Source organism: Thamnophis sirtalis, unplaced genomic scaffold, assembly GCF_051295495.1.
Source record: "Thamnophis sirtalis isolate CommonGarterSnake01/CBP01778 unplaced genomic scaffold, rThaSir2_p1.2 scaffold_2, whole genome shotgun sequence".
NCBI lineage: Eukaryota > Metazoa > Chordata > Lepidosauria > Squamata > Natricidae > Thamnophis > Thamnophis sirtalis.
The window spans coordinates 41,563,567-41,583,383 of NW_028261382.1; the positions used below are offsets into that span (position 1 = coordinate 41,563,567).

The 19,817-nt window shown below is 49.9% G+C and overlaps 2 protein-coding genes across 2 annotated transcripts in view; one reads left to right on the plus strand and one right to left on the minus strand.

The window, feature by feature from the left end:
- Window positions 1–5,867, plus strand: part of ZBTB7B (zinc finger and BTB domain containing 7B) — a 36,520-nt gene extending 30,653 nt beyond the window's left edge. Inside the window, exons 2-3 of the mRNA XM_087705116.1 lie at window positions 1,493–2,483; window positions 2,969–5,867. Coding sequence (XP_087561242.1) covers window positions 1,501–2,483; window positions 2,969–3,431 — 1,446 coding nt within the window. The 5' untranslated portion in view covers window positions 1,493–1,500 and the 3' untranslated portion in view covers window positions 3,432–5,867. The remainder of the gene's footprint in view (window positions 1–1,492; window positions 2,484–2,968) is intronic.
- A 215-nt stretch (window positions 5,868–6,082) lies between these two features.
- Window positions 6,083–18,869, minus strand: DCST2 (DC-STAMP domain containing 2). Its single transcript, XM_087707657.1, is given in 16 exon segments — window positions 6,083–6,260; window positions 6,706–6,996; window positions 8,109–8,202; window positions 8,295–8,422; window positions 9,479–9,609; window positions 9,864–9,964; window positions 11,444–11,611; window positions 12,233–12,397; window positions 12,493–12,650; window positions 13,045–13,258; window positions 13,545–13,610; window positions 14,649–14,843; window positions 15,606–15,707; window positions 17,241–17,411; window positions 18,549–18,716; window positions 18,719–18,869. Coding segments are annotated over 16 exon segments (2,436 nt in total). The 3' UTR covers window positions 6,083–6,127.
- Between the last annotated feature and the right edge of the window lie 948 nt (window positions 18,870–19,817).

Genomic DNA, 19,817 nt, shown 5'->3' on the forward strand with positions numbered 1-19,817 from the left:
TATGGAGCCAAAGTGGCACCTAGCATGATCTTGCCTGCGTAGTTCTCGTCTTACAACCACAATGGGGGCCCCGGATCTCTGTCGCTAAGCGAAGGAAGGCTGCAGGGTTTTCTGCCTGAGCAAGGGGGTTGGACTAGAAGACCTTCAAGGTCCCTTCCAATGCTTGTGGTTCCCGTCCACTCTCTTCTTGGAAACCACCAGTGAAGGGAGAGGGAGGGAGGGAGGGAGGGAGGAAGGAAGGAAGGAAGGAAGGAAGGAAGGAAGGAAGGAAGGAAGGAAGGAAGGAAGGAAGGAAGGAAAATAGTGTTGGAAGGAAACTTGGAGGTCTTCTAGTCCAACCCTTTCGCAAGCAGGAAATCCTATCCCATTTCAGACAATGCCTGTCCAGTCTCTTCTTGAAAACTTCCAGTGATGGAGAAGGAAGGAAGGAAGGAAGGAAGGAAGGAAGGAAGGAAGGAAGGAAGGAAGGAAGGAAGGAAGGAAGGAAGGGGAAAAAAGCAGAATAACAGAGCTGGAAGGGACCTTGGAGGTCTTCTAGTCCAACCCCTTCGCAAGCAGGAAATCCTATCCCATTTCAGACAATGCCTGTCCAGTCTCTTCTTGAAAACTTCCAGTGATGGAGAAGGAAGGAAGGAAGGAAGGAAGGAAGGAAGGAAGGAAGGAAGGAAGGAAGGAAGGAAGGAAGGAAGGGGAAAAAAGGCAGAATAACAGAGCTGGAAGGGACCTTGGAGGTCTTCTAGTCCAACCCCTTCGCAAGCAGGAAATCCTATCCCATTTCAGACAATGCCTGTCCAGTCTCTTCTTGAAAACTTCCAGTGATGGAGAAGGAAGGAAGGAAGGAAGGAAGGAAGGAAGGAAGGAAGGAAAAAAAAAGCAGAATAACAGAGCTGGAAGGGACCTTGGAGGTCTTCTAGTCCAACCCTTTCGCAAGCAGGAAATCCTATCCCATTTCAGACAATGGCTGTCCAATATCTTCTTGAAAACTTCCAGTGATGGAGAAGGAAGGAAGGAAGGAAGGAAGGAAGGAAGGAAGGAAGGAAGGAAGGAAAGAAGGAGAAAAAAGCAGAATAACAGAGCTGGAAGGGACCTTGGAGGTCTTCTAGTCCAACCCCTTCATAAGCAGGAAATCATATCCCATTTCAGACAATGGCTGTCCAGGCTCTTTAAAAAAAACACCCAGTGAATGGAGGGAGGGAGGGAGGGAGGAAGGAAGGAAGGAAGGAAGAATAGCAAATTAACAGAGTGGGAAGGGACCTTGGAGGTCTTCTAGTCCACTTCCACACAATGTTGCAGCATCCCCTTAGTCACACGATCCAGATTCAGAGGCTTGGCAACGGCTCGCATTTGCGACAATTTTCTTGTGCGCGACGAGAAACGATTGTCCAATCTTTTCTTTAAAAACGTCCAGCGATGGAGCCACCCGCAGCTTCTGGTGGCAAGTTGTTCCACTGGTTAATTGTCCTCATACTGATTCTTTTTTTCTCCCGTACAGGTGAGGCAATGGGGAGCCCTGAAGATGACCTGATTGGCATACCTTTCCCAGAACACAGCAGTGAATTACTGGGCCGCCTGAATGAGCAGCGCCGGCGAGGGATGCTCTGTGACGTCACCTTACGCGCCCAGGGCTCCGAGTATAAGAGTCACCGGGCGGTATTGGCGGCCTGCAGCCGCTACTTCCAAAGGCTCTTCGCCGGCCCCAGCATGGCCGTGTGCGAGCTGGATTTCGTGGAGGCCGAAGCCTTGGGAGCCCTGCTGGACTTCGCCTACACCGCCACCCTGACCATCAGCACGGGAAGCCTCGGCGAGGTGCTGCGCGCCGCGCGGATCCTGGAGATACCCTGCGTCATCGCGGCGTGCATGGAGATCCTGCAAGGGAATGGTTTGGAGGCCCCCGTGCCGGATGTCGCCGCTCGGGAACGCGCCCGGCGTTACCTGGAAGCTTTCGGCACGCTGCCCAACATGGAAGGCGACTTGCCTGAGCCTCCTGCACGCCCAGCTGCCCGCCGGAGTAAGAAAACACGCAAGTTCTTGCAAGCCAGAGGTTCGCAGCTAAACAACCACATCACGGAGATTTCTCCTTCGTTGTCTCCATCCTCAACAGGGACTCAGGAGCGCCCCAGTCCACCCAACCAGGCGTCACCTGTCCCCGTGTTGGGCCACCCTCGTGAGGAGGACGAGGAGGTGATGGCCCCCTCTCGTACCTTCCCCTTCCCGTACAATCTCTCCCCAGAAGATCTGGGTTCAGAGGACGAGCCCACGGAGCAGGACATCCTAACCTACATGCGTCGGCTAAACCAGGAAGGGCTGTCTGTGGGTCTCGATCCCCCAGACAAGCTGGTACGCAAACGGCGTTCGCAGATGCCCCAGGAGTGTCCTGTCTGTCACAAGATCATCCATGGGGCAGGCAAGCTACCTCGTCACATGCGGACCCACACCGGGGAGAAGCCATTCGCCTGTGACGTGTGTGGCGTCCGTTTTACCAGGTAAGAGTAGATCTTGACTCGGAAGGAGCTGTTTGCATCCCAGACCCCCCTCCCCAAATTAATCCCAGTATTAAGAGGCTGGGTATCAAGTGTTGGTTTTGGAGAGACAAAAGATTCCCCACTCATGGAATCTGGGATGGATGGAGGAAGGAAGAAAAGAGAGGGAGAAGGGAGGGAGGGAGGGGAGAAAAGGGAAAGAGGGAGGAAGGAAAGAAGAAGGAAAAAGGGAGAAAGGAAAGGAAAGAGGAAAGGAGAGAGAGACAAGAAAAATAGTAAAATAGGGGAAAACTCACTTAACAAATGTTTCACTTTGCAACATAAATTTTAGTCTGAATTGTGGTCATGAGGCTTACTTATAATTGCATCTCCTTGCTCACTCCATTTTCCTGGCTTCCGTCCTTCTGAGGGCTGAGCTGACTGTCAAACACCTAGCAATACTCCCTCCCTCAATTTACACCCGTGTTCCTCGTCTCTCCTTTCTCCAGGAATGACAAACTCAAGATCCACATGCGCAAACACACCGGCGAGCGCCCTTATTCGTGTCCCCACTGCACAGCTCGCTTCCTGCACAGCTACGATCTGAAAAACCACCTTCACTTGCACACGGGCGCCCGCCCCTATGAGTGCTGCCTTTGCCACAAAGCCTTCGCCAAGGAGGACCATCTCCAGCGCCACCTGAAAGGCCAGAACTGTCTGGAAGTCCGGACCAGGCGCCGGCGGAGGGGTCCCGATCCGGAGACCGATTCCCTGGCACCGTCCGGCATTGCCTTGTCCTCCGCTCAATTTGGCTTGACCAACGGGCGCGTGGAGGAGCAACACAACTACTGGCCTGCTGGGGCGGACGCCAGGTCACCTGCCCCCAAAGAGGAAGAGGAGGAGGAAGAGGAAGAAGGAGCCGTAGAGGGGGTGCAGCAGGATGGCCCAACGGCAGCTGTCCAAACGGCGTAACGTCCTCGGATGGCCATCGCCGCAAAACTCGTTTGTGCACTATCTCTATTCATTCGCTCGACTAGACCGTCGGTGGCGAGATGATATAGCATTCCCCGGACATTTTCACGGAGACCAAATGCACTAGGACCCCCCCCCCTTCCCCACTCTCCCAATTCCATGCCTTAAGCAGCCTATCAAGCCAAGGAGAGTGGGGCCAGGTGGACGGTGGTCATCAGGGGACAATCGGTGCATGTTTGCTCAGGGTGTCTGAAATAAGCATATATTTGCAGGGAGGGAAGTATAGTCAGATTTTGCTTCCCCAGACGATGAAAAACGAATGGGTTGTGGGGCAGGGAGGAGCAGCACTTGGGGTGGGGGGCTATTTGGGGTGGGGGGAATTGCTTCTCATTAGGAAGGAGAAAAAGAGTGAGAATGGGGGTGATTTCTTCTTTCCCGTCTCTGTTAAGGATATCATTTTAGAATCAGGAAGGGAGAGGAGGCACAAACGAGATTCCTTTTCCTGTTCAGGGTGCAGAAATTCAATTCTAAACAAATTGTCTTGCTCAGAGGACACAGAGTCCACTTGGATGACATGTCAGGGCTCAATTGCTGCATTTTGGGTCCCCCCCTCCCCATTTCAGGAAGTTAAAAAGAATAAAATATCCTTCCCCCACTCCCAGATCATTCCGAACGGGCTCTCTGCAGAGCAGGGGGCCTGACCTGGCCTCCTTTCTCCCGGTCCCCTCATCCACAAACTTGCTGAATAAGGGAGATAGGAGTGGTATCCTTGTCCTCCCCCCCAGGCATCTTGCAGATGGTCCTCGACTTATAGGAATTCATTTAGCGACTGTTCCAAGTTACAACAGCACTGGAAAAAAATGACTTTTTTCACACATACAGCATCCCTGTTGGTTCGCGTGATCAAAATTCAGATGCTTGGTTCATATTTACGACGGTCGCAATGTCCTGGGGGGGGGGTGGTCGCGTGATCCCCTTTTGCGACGGTCGGACAAGTCAAATCACAGGGAGGGACAGCTTCACTTAACAAGTCTGCTGCGAACTTAGCAACTGCAGTGATTCACTTAACAAGAACGGTCGTAAAACGGGGGGGGAACTCCCTTAAACATCTGTCTCGCTTAGCGACAGGCATTTTGATCACAAGTCGAGGACTATCTGTGATCCCTTAAGCTTGGGCCGGGCCTGCTGCATCCAGTCGGGCGTGCGGACCAAGCCCAGAGATTTCACAACGTATTTGGTCGGGAGATTCCTTCCCCCGGTTTGCAAAATGGGATTCCTTCCATCACAATTTGGACCAATCTCCACACAGCTTTCGTTTTTTTAATCCCCTGGCCTGAGCTTGGCTGCCCCCTGGTGGCTGTCTTGCACGGTGCAGGGGGATGCTCTCTGCACACTCGCTCCGATCCTTTATACGGCTTTGCCCCCTCCCCAGAAATGTCCTGCGAGAAACCACCCCCACCCCACCCACCTTCCTGCATCGCACCCCTCCCCTCAGCTTCTTGCAAAAAACGATTAGCACCTAAATACGGGAGGGGGGGGGAAAGCTTCCCGCTGTAATCCCATCATCTCTCCCCCCCCCTTGCTCAAACCTCCCCTCCCCTCCTCCTCAACCAAAGGTACCCCCCCCGAGGTCGTTTGCACAAAACGGATAATTTTTTTAATTGTATTTTTTTAAAAGAAAGGAATGACCCCCCCTTCCCCCCGAGAACTCTTCTGCATCCTTTCCCCTTGAATTTCCTGACTCGATTGCACTAAGGTACGCCTTCAACGGTGAGAAGATGTCTTTTTTTGCACACTTATTATTTTCCCCCCCCATTTTTCCTGGAGACTGAGAGATAAAATTAGGGAGGGGTCTGCGCGCACGCTGTGAAAAACCACAGGGAGCTCCCGCCCTCCAGAAGTATTTGTTGAGTTAATCTGTATTTAAAAGAGATAATATATTTTATCCCCCTCTGTTTCCCTCCCCCTTCAATCCCCCCCCAATTCCAGGAAAAAGAGGAAATAACTGAAATTTTCCTTAGCCTTAAAAAGTGCCTTTGTGTTTAAACTTGAATTTGCTACTTGAAACCCAAGAAGGGAGGAAGAGAGAGAGAGAGAGAGAAAGAAAGCAGGTTCCCTATTATTTTATGCAACGTTTCCTGTCTTATTTCCTCGGTTTCCCCGTTGGGAGATTTTTTTTTTACCGTCTGTTGAGTAAAACTCAGCAGTGTCCTACCTGGCAGGGCTAGCGTTAGTCAAAGGAGGGGGGGTGGTAAAAAGAAGCATATTTACTTGGACTGTTTGGGAAAAGGGGACGGTTCCTGCTTCGGTTTTATTTTATTTTTTTAAAACGATTGTTATTGTTGTTTGTGTGCTGGAATTCAAGGGGATTTTGTGTGTGTGTCTGTGCCGAGGGCTTGATAATAAAACGGACAGCAGGGAAACCTTGTGGCGCGCGCTTTTGTGTCGTTGTATCTTTTGCTCGCGTTTTGTGTGTCACGTCCGGATCACAACTTTCACAACCTCCCCAGCGACATCTGTGTTTTTGCCCAAAAAATCTGAATTCTAAACGATCCTTGAAGTCTCCAAGAACACGAAGAAGATTTGGGAGCGAGAACAAATCCATATTTTTATCTCGTTGAATCGCTCTGTTTGAACGCCATCGGGTAGATTTATCTTCTCTTTACGCGGGCGAGGAGTTCGGTCTCAGGGCCGAGTCATTTTTTTCGGGCTCTCTTTCCCACTCGATCCGAGCGAAGTTTTGGCTCGGTTTTTACCTCTTCTAATTCCTCGACGCTGCTCATCTCGGCCTCGTTTTGGTAACTGAAGTCAAGATGACTGAAAAGGAGAAAAAGAAACGTTCACGCCTCTTTGTTTTATATTTTACTAGCCAACTCCACTGCGCTGTACAGTAGAAGCCATTTTAAGGCACAACAGGCTGTATCTTAACAGATCACACACAACCAGGGGTTGTTAGGGGTGTCTTACCCCACAATATTTTTTTTTCCAGAGAGTAAGTCATCTGTATACCAAGTCTGGTTGAAATTGCTCAAGGCATATAAATCTAATAAACCAAACCAAACCAAGGCATTTCAGAGTTTATATATATATATATAAGATATATATTGTAGCTTGGCTGCACCATCTGCACTCTGGCTGGTTGACAGTACAGCACAGAGAGACGCAGCTTCCTTTCCTCACCCTTCCACCCCTGCAGTGCGGGCCATTCTGTTGAAAACGGTATGGATCTATTGTGGGAACAGGCGATGGGGGAAGAGGGGCGTCCGCTCCTCACCTTGTGTCTGAACTCAACGTACTGCTCTCGTCGTCTGAACTGGAGGATGACTCTTCCTCGCTTTCACTACCTTCCTCCTCCTCTTCCTCCTCTTCCTCCTCTTTCAATTGTGCCAGGATTTTCCTCGCCAGCTGTGCGGGCAACGCGCGGCACCCGCCTTCCCCTTTCACCGCTCGCAGGATCCGGGTCTTCAGCAACCGGCGCTGCTTCTGTCGTTTCTCATCGGGGACTCCGCGTAGCGCATGGACCGCGTTCGTCCAGAGTACCATCGCCTCCTCGTCACTCGAATCTCTGAAGGAGGGTTTTAAAAGAAAGAGGGCTTAGAGCGCCTCCTTTACTAGGAGACTCCCTGGTGTGAGATGCCCTCTGAGCTGAGTGGTCTCCTTGCAGGCGTTTCGTGACCCAACTAGGGAACATCATCAGGGATGGAAGGGAATGGGTTTGCTGGGAAGAGGAGGAGGAGAAGGAGGAGGAGGAAGAAGAAGAAGAAGGAAGAGGAGGAGGAGGAGGACTGATGGGTCTTTGGTGTTCTCTAGCATGGTTATTTCTTCCAGACATTTCATCACCCATCTAGGAAACATCATCAGTGCTGAAGGGAATGGGTTTGCTGGGAAGAGGAGGGAGGGAGAGGAGGAAGAAGAAGAAGAGGAAGAAATAAAGAAGGGGGAGAAAGAGGGAGAAGGGAGGAGGAGGAGGAAGAAGAAGAAGAAGGAAGAAGAGGAGGAAGGAGGAGGAGGAGGAGGAGAAGAAGAATTAGAAGAAGAAGGAGAATTAGAACAAGAACAAGAATTAGAAGAAGAAGAAGAAGAAGAAGAAGAATGAGAAGGAGGAGGAGGAGGAAGAGGAGGAGGAGGAGGAGGAGAAGAAGAAGAAGAAGAAGAAGAAGAAGAAGAAGAAGAAGAAGAAGAAGAAGAAGAAGAAGAAGAAGAAGAATATTCACACTCCTTGGTGCTCTCTGAGCTGGGTGGTTTCCTTGCAGACGTTTCACAACCCAACTAGATAACATCATCAGTGCTAGAAGGGTTTGGGTTTGCTGGGAGGAGGAGGAGGAGAAGGAGAAGAAGAAGAGAAGAAGAAGAAGAAGAAGAAGAAGAAGAAGAAGAAGAAGAAGAAGAAGAAGAAGTAGTAGTAGTAGTAAAGGAGGAGGAGAAAGAGGAGAAGAACGGTGGAGGAGTAGGAAGAGGAAGAGGAAGAGGAGGAGGAGGAGGAAGAAGAAGAGGAGGAGGAGGAGGAGGAGGAGGAGGAGGAGGAAGACTCCTTGGTGCTGAGCTGGGTGGTTTCCTTGCAAACATTTCCTAACCCAACTAGATAACATCTTCAATGCTAGAAGGGAAAGGGGGTTGCCAAAAGGAGGAGAATGAGCCTGATTCACTTAAGAACGGCCATAAGCTGCAGGCACTTACATTTCCTCATCTATATCACCCTGGTACGTCAGGGGGGCCATACAGATGGAGCAGGTGTTGTTGAGGATCCTGTAGCATTCGGGGCAGTATATCCCTGCAAAGGATTTTTTTTTTTTTTTAATCAAACAGGGGGTTCCTCCAATTCCCTCCACCCACCCTTCGCCCTCCTTTGGCTCATTTCCAAACCTCGGCACGCCGGCGTGATGCACGTCACAAAGTCCTCGCTGTCCGCCCCCCTCTGCAGCTTCCCGCAGCCCATGCAATACGCCTCGTGGATCCCCAACTTCTTCACCAACCAACGACACAGACGGAACCTGTGACAAACACGGGCGTGTGGAGGAGAAAGTGTGCGAGAGCGGCACGCGAGGAGAAAAGAGCACGAGGTGAGTCTCGTACGGGTTTTCTGCGAGTGGGTCCACCGGGTTGTGATTTGCGGGCCGCTGACCACTTCGCCACTATTGTGAGTCTCGCCATTTTGCCATCCCATGAGCAAATTTGTCTTTTTTTAAAAGGTAGTCTTCAACTTACGACCGTTCATTTAGTGACTGGTGTTACAACAACACTGAGGGGAAAAGGGAACTTAGGATCATTTTTCACACCTAACGACTGTTGCAGCTTCCCCAGGACGCTTGGCCCCTTGACTCATATTTATGACGGTCACAGCATTCCGGGGTGGGTGGGTGATGCGATCCACCTTCTGACAACGGGAAAACCCAGATTCACTTAACGACCGAATTACTCACTTTAACAACTGCAGGGATTCACTTAAGGAATGTGGCAAGAAAAGTCTCAAGGTGGGGCAGAACTGCCTCAAGTGTCTCACTCAGCAACATAAATCTTGGGCTCGATTGTGGTCGTAAGTCGAGGATTGCCTGTGTATGAAATTTTGAGACCTCCCATCTCGCTGACAAAGCTTTGGGAGAGGTAGTTAAAATATCCGTTTGTTCATTCATTCGTTTTACAAAATTGTATGTCGATATTAACTGCCCTGGAATTATCTTAAAGGAAAAAGTAAAGGTTCTCCTCACACATATGCGCTAGTCGTTCCCGACTCTAGGGGGCGTTTCAAACCCGAAGAGCCAGTGCTGTCCGAAGACGTCTCCGTGGTCATGTGGCCGGCGTGACTCAACGCCGAAGGCGCACGGAACGCTGTTCCCTTCCCACCAAAGGTGGCTCCTATTTTTCTACTCGCATTTTTTACGTGCTTTTCAACGGCTAGGTTGGCAGAAGCTGCGACAAGTCACGGGAGCTCGCTCCGTTACGCAGCGCTGGGGATTCGAACCGCCCAACTGCCGACCTTCCTGATCGACAAGCTCAGCGGTCTTAGCCACTGAGTTACCGCGGCCCTGTTTTACTTCGAAATATCTTACTTGGATGCAAAGATGAGTAGAATATTACGGTGTCCTTCGTCCGCGGAGTTTTGCCGTACGGCCCGAAGCACAGCTGTCATAAGATTGGTCCTTCGAGTCAAAATCGTATTGTACAGGTAGCAGACCCGTTCCTAAATTGGGGGGGGGGAGTTTTATTTTCTTTAAACCTCAGAGATTGACAGCTGCCAAAATGAGAGTCGATGCAGATCTCGGTTGAATCGGTTTGCAGTTCGCCTCAAAGAGTCACCGTCGACTTTAATTAAAGTTTCCCTATTTCTTTAGCTTGCACGCGCACACACACACACGCACACACACACGCACGCACAAACACTTTCCTGATTGCGAGGTAGGCCACCGGAAGAGGGGAAACATGGGAAAAACTCACCCGTTCCCGAGAGGGATAATACCATGCGCAAAGAACTCGCCGCGTACGTTGTATATAGGTGCCGAAAATGGCGCTGAATAAACAGACCCCGTACATGAGACCTGGGGAAGGAAGCAGGAAAAAGACAGGTGAACACGCCTTCTCTGCCTCCAGGGGGTTGGGATAGAGGACCTCTAAGGGCCCTTCCAACGTGACGATTCTGTGGTTGTCATTATAGCCGGGGAAACAGTCTTGGGTTAGACGCAAAAGAGGGAAGTTTGGCTGAAAGTTAGGAAAAATATCTTAAAATAGTTTGGTCGAACATTTAAGGATGGAGTAAGCCCTGCAGGGTTTTTTTCCTCGCTCTTACGACCATCCCACCATCGCGGCGATCAAAATTCCCAACAACCGAAAACTGCATTGACAATGATGGTAGCATCCTAACGACGGTCTGATTCATTTAAGAACCATGTCAAAAATGAATGCTTGTAAAATAGGGGGCGCTCGCTGAACGACGGGAAAAACCAGGTCCCAAACACAAGTCGTAAGTCCAGGACTTCCCTTTGCAACCATTTTGCAGGTTTCGCACCTTCGCCTGAATCTTCTCGGCTCCCCCAAGAATGCTCCGGCGGGCGTGATGGATACACCCCCCACCCACCCACCCCCACGGAGGATGATGGATTACAGTGTCCCTTTCGATGCTTGGCCGCTACCGTTACGATAGTTCAAGTGGCCGCCAAGGAGGGTTTTAAACGCAGCGAGATTGTGTCGCTGGAGTGCTTGGAAAAAAAAAACGGCCCCTTTGTCATTTAAAGTACTTTATTGCTCTCCAAAGGGAGATTTTTCCTTCCTTGAAATTCAAACGCCGTGACCGATATTAAGTGTTCTGCTTTTTAACGCCTGTCTCGTGCAGATAAGAAACATTTGCAAGCAATCTCTTTCTGCTATCCCCTCCGCTGTTTTATATAAATCCCCCAAAGCCTCCCTCTTTTAAATCCACCCACGTCTGCACGAGGTCCTCGACTTACGACAAGAGAGACATTTCAGGAGCCGAGCGAGAGACGCCGGTTCGATGAGTTTGCCCCCCCTCCTTTTTTAAACGACCTCCCTTGCCGCCGTCGTTCAGTGAATTGCTGCGATGGTTAGGCCAGCCCCATGGTCGTACAACGAATCGAGCTTCTCCGGTTGACTACTTCTCGGAAGGGGTCTCCGGGACACTACAACCGTCATAAATGATGCGTCGTTTGCCCAGCATCTGAATTTTTGTGACCATGAGGATACTGCAATGGTCGTAAGTGTGAAAAATGGTCATGCCATTGTAATTTTGAGCAGTCGCTAAATGAACTGTCGTAAGTCGAGGACTACCTGCAAACCCCCCCCCCCCCAAAGTCTCCCTCTTTGAAAGCCATAACTGTCTACTTCTCTCTATCCCCCTTTTTATCTTTTTAAAAATTCTCCCGCCAACTCATTTGGGGGGAAAACTGACGTACAGGAAAAGGATCCGGTCAGTTTCACTGAAAACCGGGAAGAAAATTCAGTGAAACTGGCAGGGTCCCTTCCTTGGTGAGCGGGACTGGAAGCAATGCCTGAAATCCAGCTACCGATCACGAGGTAACCGTCGTAGTCGGGCTCCGACGGGTGCAGGCGGCATTTGGGGGACACCACACTGATATTCCCTTCCTGGAGCACGTCGAAGGTGGAGACCATGTCCCGGTACAGTTCACTGGTGTAGCCAGAGCCGTTCACGCTGATCGTGGTGATCACCGGAGCTGCAGAAAAGGACGTAGGACGAGGAGAAGGACGTAAATCCTCTAGTGACCTATCTTTCTGTTCTGGGGATCATAGAGCACGGGAGTTTGGAAGGTTACTTCCTTCCCTTCCCCTCTCCATGGTTCCTTCCTTCCTCTCTCTCCCTTTCTCCTCTAATCTTCCCCCTCTCCATCCTTCCGCTCTTAGTTTCACTTTCGTTTCCCTTGCCTCTCCTTTCCTTCCTCCTCTTTCCCCTTTCCTTCCTACCTTTTCTCTCTCCGCTTCTCCCCTGATCTTTCCATTCTCCTTTCTAACTTTCGCTCTCCTCCTTGCTTTCCCTTTCTTTCGTTTTTATTCCTTTCTGCCTCCATCCCCGCTTTAACTTTTACTTTCGCTTTCACTTTCTTCCCTCCCTTTCATTTCCTTACTTTTCCTTTCCTCCTCCCTCTCAACTTCCTTCCTTCCTTCTTTCCTTCCTTCCTTTCCCTCTTCCCTTTCTTCCCCTTCCCTTTCTCTCCCTCTCCCTCTTTTCTTTCCCGACAACGACCCTACGAGGTCGCCAAAATGCATACCCTGACGAAATCCAGTAGGTGGAAACGCCCGCCTTCCCTCCCTCCCTCCCTCCAGCCCTTCTGCCTTACCTCTCGCGACGATCTCGCCCACCAGATGGTAGCGCACCAAGTCGAGCAGCCAGTAGACCGAGAAGTCCGCCACAATCAGCAGGATCACCAGGATAAACTGGCGACAGATACGGGCCAGGGCCAGGGCGTAGGCAATCTGTTCCTTGCGTGGTAACACCATGGAGGCTGTGGAACAAGGCATAGAATCATCCCTTGCTCTTGGCTAGATCAGGGGTGTGATTGACCTCCCGGTCGTCGGTGACGTCCGCACAACCACATACTGGGTCGGATGTACTTGGTGCTTTCCTTCGGCGATAAGGGCAGCACAGACGGGAGCTTGTTTTTCCTCCGAACGGCGTCCATTTCGAGGAAGGGTTTGGTGATGTAGATGTTGTCGAAACTGTCCTCGTGGAGGTAATGTTTTCGGTACAGGAGAGCCCTGGAGAAGTGAAGAATTCCTCAGGGAGGAAAGAAGACCCACAACAACAAGGTCAAATCTCCTTTTCCTTGAGATCGGGGGTCCATCATCTTATTTTCCATTTTCATATGTTATGAAAATGGAAAATAAAAAAGTATATATATATTTTTAAAAAGGAGAGAAGTGGTCTATAACTAAGGAGAAATTTCCTGACAGTGAGGACAATTAACCCGTGGAACGCCTTGCCACTAGAAGTTGTGGAATGCTCCATCCCTGGAGGTTTTCAAGAAGAGCCCGGACAGCCATTCTATCCGGATATCCGGAATGCGATAGGGTTTCCTGTTTGAGCAGGGGTTGGGCTAGAAGACCTCCGGGGTCCCCTCCAACTCTGTCATTCTGCCCCTCCTCGGCTCACCCGAGGTACATGTAGAGCATGACCAGAGTGGACATGTAGCCGAAAAGTCCCACCGCTTCCCGCGCCGGTTGCAGACGCTCGGACACTTCCTCCATGATGTCGAAGGCCACCTCCGAGAGCTTCTTGCTGGCGTTGAAGCTCACCTGGTACTGGTGGATGGTGGTGATGTTGAATTCGAACTCCGCACGCACGCGGTTCAGCATGGCCACCACAGCTTGGGGCCGGCGAGAGAGACAAGAGAGTTTGTAAAATCTCAGGAATGGTTCTGGGATCCTTTTTTTTTCCCTCCCTACCTTTCCAGGACAACCTGCCCCTCCCAAGTAGGAGCGCCCGGTGGGTGGGGCCTGTAAGAAAGGTAGGCGGGGGCCTAAAGAGGGCGGGGACACATAGAAAGGGGCAGGGCCGATCCTCTTGGGGAAGTGTTTCGTTGGCCGTTGCGAGAGGCGGGATATTGAGACGGAAAAGAGGAGGAAGAGGAGGAGGTGGTGGTCCGGGCTTACGTTCTGCCACTCTGCGACGCAGAAACGGTACGATGTAATCCGGGATGATACAGAAAACCAGAAGGACTGTGGAAGGAATGAGAAAAAGGAATGAGGAGAGTAGGGTTGGCGTGTGTGTGTGGGGGGAAGGTAGATCACCCAAGAACAGCCCAAATTCCCTAAGCTTCGCTGTTTCCTTGCACGCGTTTCATTAACCAAACTAGATCACCACTGCTAGCACTGATGGTGCTACCTAGCTTGGTCATGAGATGTCTGCAAGAAAACCACCAACCACACTCTCAGAGAGCACCAAGGACCCCACAACCACACCATCCTCCTCTTCCTCCTCTTCCTCCTGCTCCTGCTCCTCCTCGTCCTCTTCCACCCCCTCTTCTTCTTCCTCCTCCCCTCTCCTCTTCTTCCTCCTCCTCCTCCTCCTCTCCACAATCCCTATTCCCTTCTAGCACTGATGATGTTCCTTAGTTGGGTCATGGAATGCCTGCAAGAAAACCACCAAGCTCAGAGAGCACCAAGGACCCCACAGTCCTCCTCCTCCTCCTCTTCTTCCTCCCCACCACGAACCCCACTCCCTTCTAGCACTGATGATGTTACCTAGCTGGGTCTAGAAATGTCTGCAAGAAAACATCAATCAATCTCAGAGAGCACCAAGGACCGCCACAGTCCTCCTCCTCCTCCTCCTTCCCCCCGATAAACCCTTATCCCTTCTAGCACTGATGATGTTGCCACGTCTGGTAATGAAACGACTACAAGAAAGCAACCACGTGTACAGCTACGAGGGAGCAAATCACACTCAATAGCCCTGATGATGTAACTTCGTTGGGTCGCGAAACGCCTGCAAGAGGGCACCAGGGACCCCACGTGTCAACCCTGAGCAAAAAACATTCCCCTTTAGTGGAGCCAACGTTCCCTCTGCGATCAGTAAATTTGAGCACGGGAGTGTCTTATCAACCCGATCGCTTAGCCGTAGAGGTTCCGGTCCGAAATGTCAGCAGGCCGGTGATTTCCGCCACCGGCTGAGGCGAACCGCTTCCAAACCCCCTGAATACCACCTTGCGATCGGATTTGGGGGCGGGAGGGGGGGGAAAGAACTGAAGCCAGGCTCACTGTTTGCCAATCCGCAGAGGTGCTTGAAGAGAAGTACGACGTAGCAGAGAAAGGAGAGGAAAGGGATGGCCCTCTCGCACTTGTCCTTGGCACTGTCGAAGATGCGGAGGCACTTCTGATACGGCCGGCCCATCTCGTCGTTGCAAACATCCCCCATGTGGAGAAGGAAGTACCAAACGTTGCGCATGCAGTGAGCTGCGAGACGAAAGAATCGGCGCAGACGGGCAGCCCTCGGCGTACAGCCGCAACCGAGCCCAAAATGGACGCGAAACATTTGTTAAGCGAGTCTGCCCTGTATTACGACTTTGCTGGCCACAGAATTTTAAGCGAGTCACTGCCTGTTGTGGCCCACCAGCAGCCGGTGGCCGATTCGGACAGTGAGGAGGGTTGGGGAGGAAGATGGGCCAGTTCTGGAGTCTGGGGAAGGCTCGGAGGAGGGCTCTGCGTCGGAGGCAGAGAGGGGGCCAGGGCCATCTGACAGTTATCCCAGCTGCCTTCGGAGTTGGACATCAGTGAGGCTGAGGAACAGCTGGAGCCTGTTCCCAGTGCGCGCATGCGCAGAGTTGCCAGACAAAGGGAACAGCTAAAGAACAGGGGTCGACTTGGGAGTAAAGCCACAGGTGGGTGATGAATGGCCCCTCCCAGAGGCCATAAAAGAGGAGCGAAAGGGGAGTGGAGCTTACAGGAGACAATTAGTTTGCTCAAACAGCGCCACTAATAATGCCGGGTAATAAAATGTCATCTAGGCACATTTGTCCGATAAAGTTCAGAATTTAATTAAATGGTGGGGAGAAAAGTTCCCCATCGGACATCGCGATCATGGTCCATGCTGGCTGGGGAAGATGGGGATTGTGGTCTCAAAGAAACAGCGAAACGAATCGCAGCCATTCCAAAAAGTTTTGGAAATTCCTTATTATTATTTTTTTTTTAACTTAGCAAAAATCATCCCGCACTCACCAACATGCCGCACGGCATCCATAACAGACCGGAAAAGTTTTCGGACACGGTCTCCAACCACTTTGGCTTTTCTGGCAATATCCTTGATTTTGTTTAAGGCATCTAGGCAGAAGTGGGGAGGGGAGAACAGGAGCTGAAGATGCCTTCCTGGGACACCGGACTGGGCCAAGCTAAAAGCTGAACTCCAGATTATTCCTGGGAAATGGGGGGGGGGGGGAAGCTTTTCCTGGATATCTGCACATCATCCATGCTACGTTTTCTGTAGTAGAGTTCATAGCTCCCAGCAATTCTGGAATGGAATAGAATTCTACATCCCATTTTATATTCTGTACGCTTTATTCTTTATTTGTTCTATATTCTTTTCTATTCTATATTTTATTATATTCTGCATTCTTCATTCTATATTCTATTCTTCATTCTAGTCTACATTCTACCTTCTATATTCTATTCTGCATTCTGCATTCTATATTTTATTCTACATTCTATATTCTATTCTATATTCTACATTCTATTCTACATTCTACATTATATTCTATATTCTACATTCTATATTCTATTCTACATTCTATATTCTATTCTTCATTCTATATTCTATTCTTCATTCTAGTCTACATTCTACCTTCTATATTCTATTCTGCATTCTGCATTCTATATTTTATTCTACATTCTATATTCTATTCTATATTCTACATTCTATTCTACATTCTACATTATATTCTATATTCTATTCTACATTCTATATTCTATTCTACATTCTATATTCTACATTCTATATTCTATTCTACATTCTATATTCTACATTCTATATTCTACATTCTATATTCTATTCTACATTCTGTATTCTACATTCTACATTCTACATTCTATATATTCTATTCTACATCCTATATTCTATTCTGCATTCTATATTTTATTCTACATTCTATATTACATTCTACATTCTACAGTCTACATTCTATATTCTACATTCTATATTCTATTCTGCATTCTATGTTCTACATTCTATATTCTATTCTACATTCTATTCTGTATTCTACATTCTATATATTCTATTCTACATCCTATATTCTATTTTACATTCTACATTCTATACTCTTCCGCATTCTACATTCTATTCTGCATTCCACATTCTATTGTACATTTTATATTCTATTCTAAATTCTATATTTTATTCTGCATTCTATATTTTATTCTACATTCTACATTCTATATTCTATTCTATATTCTACATTCTATATTCTTTCTACATTCTACATTCTATATTCTATATTCTATATTCTATTCTGCATTCTATATTTTATTCTGCATTCTGCATTCTATATTTTATTTTACATTCTACATTCTACATTCTATATTCTATATTCTATTCTGCATTCTATATTTTATTCTACATTCTACATTCTACATTCTATATTTTATTCTGCATTCTATATTTTATTCTGCATTCTGCATTCTATATTCTATATTCTATATTCTATTCTATATTCTACATTCTATATTCTATTCTGCATTCTATATATTATTTTCTACATTCCACGCGTGGGGGGTTCCAAATACATGGAGACCAAATAGGTGCCCTCCACGTTCTATTCTGCGTTCCGCATTCTCTTCGTTCAGCTGTGCAGGTTCTCTCACTGATCAGAGGCTCGCGAGCTCGCTGCAGCATTTCCGCCGTCTGGTTGAGGGCCAGCTCAGCGCCACACGAGACGGTGTCAGCGCTCCGGACGAAGTTACGGACGATGTTGGCAAAGGGTCCTTCCATCGCCATCCCGAAGGCCAGGAGTATAAGAACCGCCTTGCCCTCTTCTGTCGGAAGAAACGAGCAAAACATTCACAGAGTTTCGAGTCCATTTCAGGATTCACATTTCCACACACACACACCCGCAACCTTAAAACCATTTCAGCCCCCCTGAAATCGGCACTCTAAGTGGCTGGGGAACAGTGGTGGGTTACAGGCGGTATGCCCCGGTACTGCCCGGAGCACCGGGTCCAATTCCAGTACGGTGCTCCGGAGGGCCCACCTGCCTGCCCGAGCTCTTTACCTGTCCTTTAAGCCTTTGGCGCATACGGTGCCTGCGCAACGCTCCACCGAGCAGCTGGAGCATCGTGGAGGCGTTGCAGGCAGGTATGACATATGTGCCCACCACACACATGTGCGCGCGTCCATGTGGGTGACGCCGGGCCCGTTCCAACCGTACTGGTTGGAACGGGATCCAGAACCCACCACTGCTGGGGAACACCACCTCCTATAAACCAACCCCCCAAGTATCTTATTCTGGAGTTTGGCAAACATTCAGACTGCGAGGCGTCATGGTGACGCTTCCAGCCATCTTTCTACGTCAGAATATCGTCCAAATACTCCTGCTCTCCTGCGGGCAACTTTGCCAAGATGCGATTCAGAGAGCCATAACACTGGATTTTCCTCAGATTGGGAAGTTCGGGCTCTGCTCCTTCAGCGAACAAACTTTCATTTTGCTTTGCTTTTTAATGACAGGGAGACACACCGACTTAACAGCACTCCATTTAGTGACCATTCAAAGCCGCCACGGCACTGAAACAAAGTGATTGATGATCTTTCCTTCCCGCAGAAACGTTGCGGCATCAAAACCATGGCTACATGATCAAAATTCAATCCCGCGGCCCCTGGCTCACATATATGACGGGTTGCAGTATCCTGGGGGTGTGTGTGTCACATGATCCGCTCTTGCGACCTCCAGGCAGGCAAAGTCCACATGTGGCCGCCAGGTTTGCTTAACAACCGTGGGAATCGCTAAACGATGCAAAGATTCACCGAACCACCGTGGCAAAGAAAGATGGGCAAATAGGGCAAAATTGAACGGTCCCGCTTAGCAGCGGGAATTTGGGGCTCGATTCTGGTCGTAAGTCAAGGACTGCCTGTGTTTCTTTTTGGGAAGGGGTGTTATGGGGCCTGAGGGCACTTACTGGAAAAAAATTGAGGAAGGATAAGGAGGACGGTCACTCGGACTTTGAAGGAAAACGCCATGCCAAGGCCGAGGACGATGGCCAGGGTGATGGTGGACACCAGGCAGTACCAAATGCTGTAGCCTTGGCCAAAAATGACCAAGGCCCCATAGGCTGCAGAGAGGGTCATCCCAGGGTGAAGCCCCCCAGACTACGGACGGTAGCCCGGCCAAATGTGTCCTCTTGAATCCGCGCAACGCGTTTTTCCGTCTTCCTCCGAGTCTTGCCTTTCTTGCGTTCCTTTCCCAGCCATCGGAGGAAAAAATTTGCCCAGGAGCTCATGGCGGCTCGGCGGAGGGCACAGCGGGGGCTCCGGGAACGAGCCGAGGGCACCCAGAGGGCACGTAGACGGGTTGAATGGAGGTGGGAGAAACCCGGGATTCTCAAAGACTGGGGGATGTTGTTGCCTGTGTTCCTCCCCGCTTGGCAAAAGGAGGTGTCATTGGCAGTTGGAAATGCCAGTTAACTTCAGATTCTATCAACGTCCGGCTGGCTTCTAGCCCCGCCCCTGAATCTGCCTCTGTTTTGCATTGACTCCGCCCACTCTGCTAGATTGGTTAAGCACTGGGCCCTTTAGCCCGCCCATACTTGTTCTGGCTCTGCCCCCTCTGCGAAGTCTTTCTTAGCTCTGCCCTAGCCCACCCACAGCCCACCCTGGCTCCTCCCACCCCCTGCGCCACCAGGCTCCACCCCTTTTTTTACCTTCACGTCTCCGACTCTGGGATTCCTTTATACCCCTGTGCCCCAAATTTGGACCCCCCAACTACCCTCCCCCCTCCATTGCCCCAAAGTCTGTTACATTCAACGCTGCAACCTTCATAACATTAGCCAAAAGCGTTCACCTTTATAAGGCCTCTCTGCTTCTCTGCAGGGGGTTGGACTAGAAGACCTCCAGGGTCCCTTCTAGCTCTGTTATCCTGCCCCCACTTGGGAAATGCTTCTTTAAGTACTCGATTTCGGCACAAAAAGGGATCCGTGGCTTCCCTGCCCACTGAATCCACTCAGATCCAGCTGGATTCGTCAACTCTCCGCGGCTTGAATGGGGAGAAAGGGATGGAGCATCTCCTGTTGGTGCCCCTTCCACATTCATTTCTCCTGGCAACACAGAAGCAGGGTTTGAGTGGCTCAATTTTCTCGGAGCCATGCGATGGGTGGCGGGGCTGGGGGAGGTCTCCTTAGCGGGAAGCTCTTCACTCAACAAACGAACAAACTCCCCCACCTGCCGAAATG